Here is a 13,118-nt window from a genome sequence, read left to right as displayed (position 1 = left end):
GCAGGAGGCAGCCGATCAATGATGACTCTCTCATCACCGATGTTTCTCTCTCTCTCTCTTTTTCTCTCTCTCACTCTCGCTCTTGCTCTCTCGCTCTCCCTTCCTCTCTCTGAAATCAATAAAGACATTTAAAAAAAAGGGGCTGGCACACTGGATTTTCGTTCCCAGCCACTCACCCTAGGTTTCATGGAGGGAGAGCAGTGTGGACTGGAATTGCCTGAGAAGAGACGGGTGGAAGGAATTGGGGAGAGTCACGGGGGAGTAAATGTGGGGATACCTGTGCTGGGTGATCACCCTGCCATTTTTCCTGATAGGCACAAGCCCCTCCCACCAGCAGAAGCCTGTGGAAAGGCAAATACCCCACCACACGGAATATAGCTTGCCCTACCCTAAGGAATCCCCCTCACCCCACCCTTAGGAATCCAGTGCACCCCACCCTGCATCTCAACCCCTGATGAGGAGGCAGTAGTCTCAATCTCAAGGAGCATCAGTGACTGGCTTTGGAGCGAGGCGATTACCTCCAAATTACTGGGAACATGGCCGATGCTCCCCTCTGACAGGAGAGCTAATAGAAACTCCTGACTTCTGGCAGACCTCACCAGCTGCCTAACAAGGGTTCCACACTGGAGAGGTCAGTGATATTCTAGGAAAGGCTCAGTTGAGTGGCTCTGTGACAGAGAACACACCCACCGTCTTCCCTGAACTTTTGCTGACCTGCCTCAGGGTCCCATGCTGCTATAAAGTCAAACTATGAGTTCAGATTGGCGCCTCCCATGGGCAGCAAAGACCAGTGGAAGCAGCCACATGTTGTGGATCGCTTGAAGCTTTGAACAGGTTGCTGAGAGCCAAACGTGCTAACAGGACTATTGTAAGAAGAAGTAGAGAGAGAGGAACATAGGCATAAAGAATAAAAATGGCAATAAATAAGCACCTATTAATAATAACCTTAAATGTAAATGGATTAAACACTGCAATCAAAAGACATAGGGTAGGTGAATAGATAAGAAAACATGACCCATATATATGCTGTCTACAAGAGACCCACCCTCAGCACAAAAGACTCACACACAGCGTGAAAGAGAAGGGATGCAAAAAAATTTCCATGCAAATGGAAACAAAAACAAAGTGGTGGTAGCAATACTAATATCTGACAAAATAAACTTTAAAACACACACCATAACAAGAGACAAAGAAGGTCACTACATAATACTAAAGGGATGGATCCAACAAGAGGATGTAACTTTGGTAAACATACATGCACTGAATATACGAGCACCTAAATATATTAAAAAACTCCTGGAGGACTTTAGGGAGAGACAGACAGCAAGAGTCATAGTAGGGGACTTTAACACCTGACTGACATCACTGGATAAATCTTCCAGACAAAAAAATAAAATCAACAAGGAAAGTGACTTTAAACAACACACCAGATCAGATGGATTTAATTTAATCCAAAGCTAGAGGACATGTTAGGACACAATATAAGCCTTTACAAGTTCAAGAAGACTGAAATCATAACAAGCATTTTCTTGGATCGCAATGACATGAAAGTAGAAATCAACTACAATTAAAAAAAACCCAACAACTCTAAAACAAACACACGGAGGCTAAGTAGCAAGTCATAAAACAATGAATGGGTTACCGATGAGATCAAGGAAGAAATAAAAAACTTCCTGGAAACAAATGAAAATGAACACACAACATCACATCTATGGGACACAGTGAAAGCAGTCCTGTGAGGGAAGTTCACAGGTTTACAGGCTTACCTCAAGAAACAAGAAAAGCTCAAATAAAGGATCTAACACAACTAAAAGATTTAGAAAGAGAACAAGAAAAGCCCAGAGGAATTAGAAGGAAGGAAATAATAAAAATCAGAGTGGAAATAAATGACATAGAGACTAAAAAAACACTACAAAAGATCAGTAAAACCAAGAGCAAGTTCTTTGAAAAGATAAAAAAGAATGATAAGCCTTTAGCCAGACTCATCAAAAAACAAAGAGAGAGGACTCAAGTAAATAAAATCAGAAATGAAGGAGGCAAAACAAAACTGACACCACAGAAATAAAAAGGATTGTAAGAAAATACTATGAACATCTAAACTGGACAACCTGGTTGGAATGGACAAATTCATGGAAACATATAATCTTCCCAAACTCAATCAGGAGGAACCAGAAAACATGAATACACCAATCAGAAAGAACATATGCACCCCTATGTTCATAGCAGCATTATTTACAAGAGCTAAGCTCTGGAAACAGCCCAAGTGACCATCAGTAGATGAGTGGATAAAAAAGCTGTGGTATATTTACACCATGGAATACTATGCAGCTGTACAGAAGAAGAGCTCTTATCCTTTGTGACAGTATGGATGTACCTGGAGATTATTATGCTAAGTGAAATAAGAGAGACAGAGAAAAGCAAATATGACATGATCTCACTTATATGTGGAATGTAACTGACAAAATAAAGACAAATAAAATAGGTCCAGAGGCATGAAAGCATAGAACAGACTGACAGTTCTCAGAGGGATATGGGGGGGCAGGAAGAGATTAACCAAAGAACTTATATGCACATATGCATAGCCCATGGACACAGACAATAGTGAGGTGAAGGCCTGGGGTGGGGTGGGGGCCGAGTGAAAGGGGGTGAAGGGGGGAAGGGAGGAAAATGGGAGACATCTGTAATTCTGTCAACAATAAAATTAAATTATAAAAAAGATGCAATTATGTGAAAAAAAAATTGTGGGTCAGCACCTCCAACATTTACCAGTTAATTTAACTTGAAACTGAAAATGTTATAAGCTTTCCTAATTCAATCAAAGGAGGGAGGTCGACGTTGAATTGAATCAAAGTTTGAGAATCTATTATTTCAACTTCAGCAAAGGGAGGGTTTAGAACATTACTTGTTTTTACCTGAAGTCCAAAATTTTTTCTGATTTAGCATTAAAAATGCTGATGGTGTAGCTAATGCTCCAAATAACTTGTTCTATTGTGTAAGTACATCACAAGGGAAAGGGGAACAGTTAAAAATGAAGTAGTAACTATTTAAAGTAACTACTAAAGTTAGCAGCCAACTGTGAATGAGCTATCAGAAGGAGCACTGACTTTTCTAAGTACTAGGATTTGGCTGTGATGGAACAAAATAACTATGCTTTAAAGTTAGGTGTAAATAAGTTCCCAGTTGTAAATAAGCAGAGCTCTACCTTGAGTAACTGTCCAGTATGTTAAATTACTGTATCCATTTTACTATCAACTCTCCTTGTTACAGGCATTAAATACAATTTTGAGCATCACAGCAGTCTATTTTCATTCCCATTAACAATGTCAAGTAGGACTTTCTCTTTTTAAGTATCACTCTTTTCACCATAAATTCAGAAGATCAAAGGGAGTTACTAGAATATTACTACATTAGGATTTAGTAACTTTAGTTAAAACAGCACCTTCGGGGAATTCAATAAGACTCGGCCAAAAAAACCATCACTCATCATCAGAGAAATGCAAATTAAAACTACAATGAGATATAACTTCACACTTGTCAGAATGGCTCCATCAACAAATCAACAAATGACACATGCTGGGAAGGATGTGGAGAAAGGGGACCCTAGCACACTGCTGGTAGTAATGCAGACTGGTGCAGCCACTATGGAAAATAGTATGGAGTTTCCTCAAAAAATTAAATATGGAACTGCCTTATGACCCAGCGATTCCTTTTCTGGGAATATATCCAAAAAAACCCAAAACACTAATTCAAAAGAATATATGCACCCCTATGTTCATTGCAGCGTTTACAATAGCTAAGATCTGGAAGCAGCCCAAGTGCCCATCATTAGATGAGTGGATAAAAAAAGCTGTGGGACATTTATACAATGGTATACTACGCAGCGGTAAAAAAAGAAGAAAATCTTACCTTTTGCAACAGCATGGATGGACCTGGACAGTATTATGCTAAGTGAAATAAGCCAGTTAGAGAAAAACAAGTACCATATGATTTCACTTATATGTGGAATCTAATGAACAAAATAAACTAACAAAGTAGATAGACTCATGGATATAGAGAACAACTGACAGCTGTCAGAGGGGAGGGGGTTTGGGGCTCACTGAGAAGGGTGAAGGGATTAAGCACAGAAAAGACTCCTGGACACAGACAACAGTATGGTGACTGACAGAGGAAAGGGGGTGGGGAGAGGGAGAAGGTAAAGGGGGGATAAATGATTACAGGATGAGACTTGGCTTGGGGTGGCAAGCACACAATATACAGATGATTCACTGTAGAACCGTATACCTGAAACCTGTATAATTTTATTAACCAATGTCACCCCAATAAATTCACTAAAAAAAAAGACTCAGACGAAAAGATGTCTAATAAATTCTATGGCAATTCCAATTTTTAAGCTGAGGGTAAACGCTAATGTAATTTTAGGCTTGAAACTTTAAGATATTTTTTTTACGTAAGAGTACTAAGCTTAACCTTGGGCGAGCCTTCAAAGAGTTAGGTGGAGTTCACTGATTCTTATCCCACTGAAGAGCCTTCAAGATGAGGCTCAGGATTTTTAAAGGAAAAAAATATGGAAAAGAGAAATATGATGAAATCTAAAGATCCTAGCAGGAATAATCAATTCTTCTTTTGCTAGAGGTGGTGATTTCGGAATTTTGTACCAACTACAAAATTCTGTTGATTCCCAAAGGTCCCTGCAGAGTATATTAAAGGAGGTAGGCTACAGAGGACAAATTTCTCTAAAGAAAATGTTTGTGTTTTAATTTTTAAAAAATATATCTGAATGCATTTCAGAGAGAGGAAGGGAGAGGGAGAGGGAGAGAGAGATAGAAACATCAATGATGAGTCATCATTGATCGGCTGGCCTCCTGCACACGACCAAATGGGGATCGAGCCCAAAACCCTGGGGCATGTGCCCTGACCGGAAATTGAACCTCAGTCTCCTGGCTCCTAGGTCGATGCTTAACCGCTGAGCCACGCCTGGCCAGGCCAAAGAGAGAATCTTAAAAGCAGCAAGAGAAAAGCAGTTAGTTACCTACCAGGGAGCACCCATACAAGTGTCAGCTGATTTCTCAACAGAAACTTTGCAGGCCAGAAGGGAGTAGCAAGAAATATTCAAAGTGATGAAAAGCAAGAACCTACAACCAAGATTACTCTACCCAGCAAAGCTATCATTTAGGGCTGAAGGTCAGATAAACAGCTTCACAGATAAGAAAAAGCTAAAGGAGTTCACCAGCACCAAACCAGTATTACATGATGTTGAAGGGTCTTCTTTAACAAAAAGCTAATGAACAAAAGAATCTGACAAACAAAATAGACCCAGAGACATTGAAGCATACAACAGACGCTCATATCTCAGAGGGAAGGGGAGTGGGGGGTGGGAAGAGATTAACCAAAGAAGTTATATGCATATATGCATAACCCATGGATACAGACAATAATGGGGTAAAGGCCTGGGGAGCGGGTGGGAGCAAGATGGAGGGGGTCAATGGGGGAAATAATGGGACACCTGTAATAGTTTCAACAATAAAGATAAATTTAAAAAAAAAGACAAAGTGATGCTTTTAAAAATACTGCCTTTTGGGTGGAATAATTACCGCAGTTGATATATGACTGGTATAAGTGCACATCAATGTATGCATATATAAATACACCAGCTTCCTCAGAAGCATAAATAAAAATAAGTGCATTATGTGGCTCACTATATGAGTATACACTGAGTTAAAAAAAAACTCACCTTAGATGAAACTATTCTATTATCACAAAATCTTTGTGCAATGTAATCTTCTGCTACTGAAATCGGATGGTTGCCAACAAACACGGTGCGTGTACCAACTCGTTTCTCTTCTGCACACTGACCAAGAGAAAGAGGGGAAAAGTCAGTTTTTTATCACATTTCTCCATGTTTCTACAGAGCTCAAAATTCTCATCTAAGCATCTTTGACTAGTCTAGAGAGAGAAATAGTAATAGAGAAGAAAACCTTAGTAGTAATGACAAACTCCACTAAGCTCTTAGTTGCTGATTTAGTAAGTGTTGCTTGAGCCAACTGTTCTGAGGCCAATGCTGAAATTCTGAAACGTTTAAATTAAATAAAGTATTCTAGGGAAACAATAATTTTTTATTGCCAGTTATTTTTCTTTCACCCACAGAATCTCAACCATCACCATCACAACAACACACTAACCTAGGAAAGGTCAGACTGAAATATTTAGTTTTTACACAACTATTGATGACAACCTTGTCATTACCCTTACCAGACAGCAGAAAACAGAATTCAAATTACTTCTAAACACAAAATAATTACTTATAAGGATACAGAAATACTACTGAATGATCAACTATTTCTACAGAGAAAAATGGTAAATTCTTTGGCTTTACAGCAAAGACATTCCTTTGGCTCTCTCAGGGACTATTGTCAAAAAGTCTCACTTCACAAATCATCTCTCTAATGTCCCTTTAAACTTTTTAAAAAGCAGATCTGCTGAATCTATAAGTTCCAAGGTTGAGCTCCATTTTACCTCACCCTTGTATTTCACCGAGACTTCACTCTTTCTTTTCTTAAATCAGGATAATACGTTTTCTTATATAAATTTGGGACAGTCTCCTTTGATGGTACTTTACAGTATCATGTTTGAGACAACCATATATTTAAGTCTAAGGAAGTATGACAGAAACCAATATCCACTTATATATTTCCATTATTTTTAAAAAAGATAATCCCTCAACCTAAAATGTTTTAAAAGCATACTGCCACAAAGACTTTCCTTCATTTCAATGATCTATTCAAAGGTCAAAGATATAAATCTCTAACCCAAAACAATCATTTTAAACAAACTACTTAAAGCTTGCGAAGGTCTCCACATGTCTATGTTTATATATATTCTAAGTCAGAATTTTTACACCTTATATAGATAGTACAGGGAACATATTTTATTTTGAAAAAATAAAAATCACCCTCAAAATATAGATAAAGTCTCTTGCTCACCCTTTTTAATTTAAGCTTATTAAATATTTAGTGGAGTATTTCCTTCAAAATCTGTAGGGAATCAACTGAAGAGTAACTGCGACAAACTGAAGTAGGAGAGACTGAGGATACATATAAAGGGTAACTTCTGGAAATCTACCCTGGCATGAGGCTAAGAGAGGTTGTGGGAATCTATCCATGGCAAGCTGAAAAAAGCCAGTATCAGTGCTGAACAACTTAGCTATTTACCCATCTGCCCAAAGACAGGGCATTAGAACAACTGACTGTGCAGGTCCTTCACATGCCAAGAGTCAGTGATTATAGCAGGTAAATTTTCAAACATTCCTGGAAACCAGTAAGGAATACCTTTACCAGAATGGTAGCTATATACATTTTGCTTCAGAAACTGATTTTGTCTGCAACTATAATATATCAGGTCTGACACGGTTTACAGATAAGGGCACTAAATTTCCCATAATATCAATTTTTCAAAACAGAAACTGAAGTTGAATACATCTTCTAAAATCATACTTTATTCTGCTTCACACTTACCCTGACCATCTGTTGCAATTACCATCTCACTGTAGTCTCTACGACACTTGAACCTTATAATGTACCAACTCGAATTACAGGTTTTGTCAAGTCCATATACACACTGCAATTTACAACCTTTAGTCTGATATTCATAAGGTTGTTTAGTTTTTCACACAAGCAAGAAATGGCATAGAGTAAATAAAAAAGAGCTAACTTTTATGTCAGTTCTCAGATAATTCTGCAAATGGAAAGTGGAGGGGAGTAAAAGGAAAAGAGGTAGAGGGTCGGTGAGTGTTTTCTGCAGGATGTTTCATGTGCTGCCAGTATAAATTGTTCCCCTCAGTTAACAATGGTCACTGATTAACTTAACAGAAATGAACTGGTACTTCCTCAATTCTGAATTGTCTTCAAGTTTCTTCTCTGTCAGGTCATAGGATTCCAGAGAACAAAAGGAAGGAATGAGCATAATGCAATTTTTTCAGACACATGATATTTTTATGAATTCTCTATATCTGAATAGCATTTAGTTTCCCTAAGTGCTTTCCCCATACATTATCTCTGGGATCTCTTTCAAATAGGCCTAACTGACCTCTCTATCTCCATTTAATTGGAGAAAATGGATTAAAATTGATGTGTAGGTGGAAGGGGATAGAGTATTATTAGATGATGAAATAGAGGCCTAAGAGCTGTAGCATGTCCACTCCAGAGGATTTTCCACAAAAGGGCAAAGTCTCTTCAACCCCGGCAGGATGGGGTTTGGAGCTTCCTGAGAACTAGGGGTGAGGTGGGGTGAAAGATACTTTTCCATGCCTATTTCCATTCTAAAATCTGATGAACCTGCAATTTCTGGTGGAATTTGCTCTGTTTAATGTTGTTTGGTCTGCATATAAATGGTAATGCTGAACTTGTGTAAATTCACTGTAATTTTCCACTTGCTGCCAATGTAGTGTTAAGACAGTGGTTTTAGTTCCTGTGATTTTGAATAATATAGGTGCCTTAGCCAAAGCAGAGAAACTCCAAATAGGAATCATAATATAATTTACCATTTGGATGGCATACAATGTAGTCTGGAGTGGGTGTGTATGATTCCTGCCACCTTATAATGAATTTTAATCTATTAAGAATCCATCCTGTGTTGAACTGCTTCCCATCCAAATGTCCTCAGAAACAAAATTTTAAAAAATTGAAATATGCTGGCACCAATTCTATTTTAATGACACATCATACACTATAATGAAAAGTATAAAGAATATTTAAAAGTATATTTATAACATATGAATTAACAGAGAAAGCAATGTAATTTTCTTCAAGATAAAAATCATCCTTTTGTATTCGTTTCATACCTCCATAGTATAAACTGAATAGTTTTAAAAAAGCAAATAACTTTCACCAGAACATAGACTCTCAATAAAAAATCAGAGTAAAGTCATACTGTTATTCAACTGGCATCATCTTAAAATTCTATGCCTTTAGTAATCATAAAACACAGAAAGCTGTTGAAAGTATAATTTCTTTCTTGGTTTCTTCTAGACCAATGGCACAATAAGAACTAAGGGAGAACTGAAATTTCAATACAGCCCAGCCGGGCTTGGCTCAGCGGTTGAGCGTCGACCTAGGATCCAGGCGATCAGGGTTCGATTCCTGGTCAGGGCACATGCCCGGGTTGCGGGCTGCAGCCGATCAATGACTGTCTCATCATTGATGTTTCTATCTCTCTCCCTCTCCTTTCCTCTCTCTGAAATCAATAAAGATATATTAAAAAAAAACAACAACACAAAATTTCAATACAAGACTGTCACCATGAAAGCTGGCACAGGATCTGAAATGGAGCTCACCCTCTCCATCCTTTCAGGTATTAGCCAACTTAAATTTATCCCTTAGTCACAGATCAGTGGTTCTTAATTCTGGCCACACATTGGCTATAAACATAATACCAAAGCCTGCATCTTTTATTTAATGCTTAATTTTCTTTTTCTGGAAGCTCCCCAGGCAACAATTCTAATTTTAAGCCAGGACTGAGAACTGCTACAGAATCTCTCTAATTGAATTAGTGATTGTCCTTAACTAACATCATAAAAGTTTTTAGCCATAACCCTACACTTTTAAGTAATTAAAATAATTTTAAACAATTTTCTTTTCAAAGGATAAAATACAAATAACCCTCACATAGTGCCCCCTCCAAACATTTTAAACTGTTCACTAAATGAGATTCTCCTTCAAGGCAATTGCACGTGGCTAATCTACCATCAATTATTCAGATCACTGATAAAAATGACAGGCCATGATATAATGCAAAACAACTCGCTTTACTAACAAATCATCACTGATGTCATTCTTGGAAAACACAGTATTATTTTTATTTTTAATCAGTCTGTTCTTTGTGAATTATTAAATCAAATATAAGTATTTGCTTTAAAAAGAGCAAAAAAAAATCCTTATTAAAAATGTGAAAACTTGGCAATGATTTAAAACTGTTCTCTGCACCCCAGCCCCAAAGCTGTTTTCTTCTCTGAAGCACTAGTATATTTGAACAGCATCATCAGTCTTAAATAGTTCAAGTGAATTCAAAAGAGAAAGAAAGAGCATTTCATCAAACTTTCAGCCGTTTATTAAAATGCTCCCAAAAGTCAGCATTTTTGTACTAGGGTGTGGGAGGAGAGCACTACAGTGGAAACATTTCCAGTGTGTGCTAAACTTCTTGGTTAAAACTGATACGATGTATTTATTCAGTGGTCAAACTGCTGAGGTTTCCAAGCCCACTCCATTATAACAAGCCAAAAAATGTAATCTTGATGTATAATTTAGTCATAGCTTTAAAATGAGCCTTAAAATAGTACTTTTCAGATTTTGCTTTTACTGCATCTTTTTAAGTCATTAAGCTGTCTCTCCCTCCTTTGCCAGAGGTAGTGAAGCAAGACTGAGACATTTTGTATCTTCTTGCCTTTAAAGCTTAGTTATGGTCATATTAACCAAAACTCTCAAACACCTGATCAAAAGACAATTGAATATTCAAAGTACATCCCTAGACACAAAGATTGTCTCTAATTAGGCATTACTGGACAGCAGCACATTTAATTGAATAGAAACTGCTATAGGAAATAGATTAAGTCCCACAAAAACAAACACCTAAATCAGCAAGCACAATGCTTAGGAAATGGCAGTGACCGTAGGACTTGGATAACAACGACTTGTTTGGAAACTCAGAGTTAGACTTTCATTATCTAAATGTGATCCACTCAACAGTTTAATTTCAGTAGGAACAATCCATTCTGAGCATTTCCAATCTGATCCTGCTACCCACTATGCTCTCAGCCGAAGGACCGAAGGACTACAGAAATGTGGCTCTAAAGATGAAATACAGCTCTTACAGGATGGCTAATAGAGAGTTGAGTCGAGTCGATAGATCAAAATGCTGTATTTAGTGATTCAAGATTCTTACAGGAATATTTTTTAATGATTCAGAGATTCTTCCATTTATAGAAAGTAACCTGAGACTTAAAGTTTGTCCTGGGGCTCCATTTCTTTGTTAACAGTATTTCTCCTAACTGAGAGCCTGATGATGTGCACACAAAGTTAACTAGAAATGAACAGAACACATGTCTACAAGCCCTCAGAAGCTACTTTTCACTTTCACTACCCATATCTACACACTACCTTGCATTCAAAACACTTAACAAAGTTTAAAAATCTATATTGGGAGGTACATAACTTGTATGGATAGGAACTGTGAGGCTGACTCGCACTCTAGCTATATATTCCTCATAGCCCTTGGGAAATGGATAAAAACACACATGCAAATAGAAAGCAAGTATAAAAAGGACCTAGGACCTCAAGGCCCAACCTGGCTGAAAAGAGACCAGAATAAAATACTGATTACAAACATCAGAGGCAGGAGGGAAAGATGGGACCCTCTGCATACCAAGTTAACACAATGGGAGCTAAATTGCTACAGATTAACAAGCAATTTGTACTAACCCCTGTGATCCTAGTGACGTTTCCCAGACTATGGGAAGACAGCCAATTGTGGCTTTCAAGTTTGTGTAGGTCCCAGGGACGTGGCAATGGACGCACTAGAAGACTGGTCTATTCCTTAAGACTTCAAAGCAGCACTGTGGTGGCCTGATCTCTGTTACAGCATTTTACACCTTTTTTGTTACTCTTCTCAAAAGACCTGATTTGCCTTGGTAACTTCTGATTTTAACGTGTCGTTATTTTAAAATATTAGTAGCTTGCACATATACTGTTTTCTCCTCACCTTGTCAAGTTCTTTTCTAACCCACGCCTACAATAAATGAACCATTAAAAGTGGGGGTAAAAATCAAACTTCTGAGGAAAGTTCAATTGAATTTTTGGTTCTAGGCAGGTAAATATTAAGAGGAAAAGATATAATCTAGGTATTCACTGTGATACACTGAGTCCCCATCTCCCACTAAGAGAGTGACTGTAATATTGTACACTGAAGCTTCAAAAACATGTGCCAAAAAATATATATAAGGCCTAAGCAGATATCTCTGTAGAGACATCCCTTAGGGCTGGAAGATATTCCTCACATTTTAGATATCTCATAGATAAGATTTATCTCAGTAGCAAACAGTAATACCTAACAATGCAAGGAAAAATACTGGATATTAGGCCAAAAGATGCCTTTACCAATATCATTACCTTGAAGAGACAAATTCTCATCCAAAAACCCCTTTCTAGGTCATTAGAGAAGAATTTTTATTATAGAGATAAACTCCAGCTAGAGCTAAAAATATATATTGCAAAAGAGGTGTCTAATGTCCCAAACAGGATTTTATCTGCCACTTTAGTGATAGCATCATTATTATAAAAGTGATAATAAGCTTCCTAGAAAGGTCCAGCAGTTCAAATATAGGCTAGAGCATGTTGGTAAAACCAATGAATGCATTTTTCCTGGTACTGGTAAGTATCATACAGAAGGAAAACTTCCTGGAAAAAAATGCCAAAGCTGTAAATGTAATTAATTTAAATAGTACAGCCAGGCTATATCTATTTATTTTTAACATCCCCAAACCAATGGAAAAGATTGGTAAAAAACAAGTTTCCACTGTGAAGCATGACTCTAGCCATTCAACCACTTACAGTAAGATTAACAACACTTAGAGATCACTTTAAAGGGGGGGTTCTAAAGGCTATTCATGTTAGATGATGAGGTTTGTTAACCATATAATTATTAAAACTGAAGGAACTAGGCTGGCACAGAACTAGGAAATGGCCTCAACATAATTCAGATGTAAATGTTTTATTTAAAGCAAGAAATACAGCCCAGCTGGGCGTGGCTCAGCGGTTGAGCATCAACCTGGGATCCAGGCGATCAGGGTTTGGTTCCCGGTCAGGGCACATGCCCGGGTTGCTGGCTAGGCAGCCAATCAATGACTCTCTCATCACTGATGTTTCTATCTCTCTTTTTCACCCTCCTTTCCTCTCTCTGAAATCAATAAAGATATCTTTTTTAAAAGTTGGAACTGACAATATTTATATAAAAAAAAAATACATAAGACCTACAATAGGCAATTCTGCTCCCCCCCCCCCCCCGTACAAAGGGGCAGAGTGAGTTATGGCCCAATGGCAGAGTACTTGGTGTTTAAAACCATTCCTTAGTGT

General features: G+C 37.8%; 1 protein-coding gene across 8 annotated transcripts in view; it reads right to left on the bottom strand.

The window, feature by feature from the left end:
• Nucleotides 1-13,118, bottom strand: part of ATP11C (ATPase phospholipid transporting 11C (ATP11C blood group)) — a 142,349-nt gene that overhangs the window by 82,176 nt on the left and 47,055 nt on the right. For all 8 annotated transcript variants that reach the window (XM_087829342.1, XM_016207233.2, XM_087829339.1 and 5 more), the window contains exon 2: nt 5,732-5,848. In XM_087829342.1, coding sequence (XP_087685468.1) covers nt 5,732-5,848 — 117 coding nt within the window. The remainder of the gene's footprint in view (nt 1-5,731; nt 5,849-13,118) is intronic.

This window comes from Miniopterus natalensis, chromosome X, assembly GCF_054644295.1.
Source record: "Miniopterus natalensis isolate mMinNat1 chromosome X, mMinNat1.hap1, whole genome shotgun sequence".
Classification (NCBI taxonomy): Eukaryota; Metazoa; Chordata; class Mammalia; order Chiroptera; family Miniopteridae; genus Miniopterus; species Miniopterus natalensis.
Note: the sequence above shows the minus strand (reverse complement) of the source record. Positions and strands in the feature narration are given on the sequence as shown.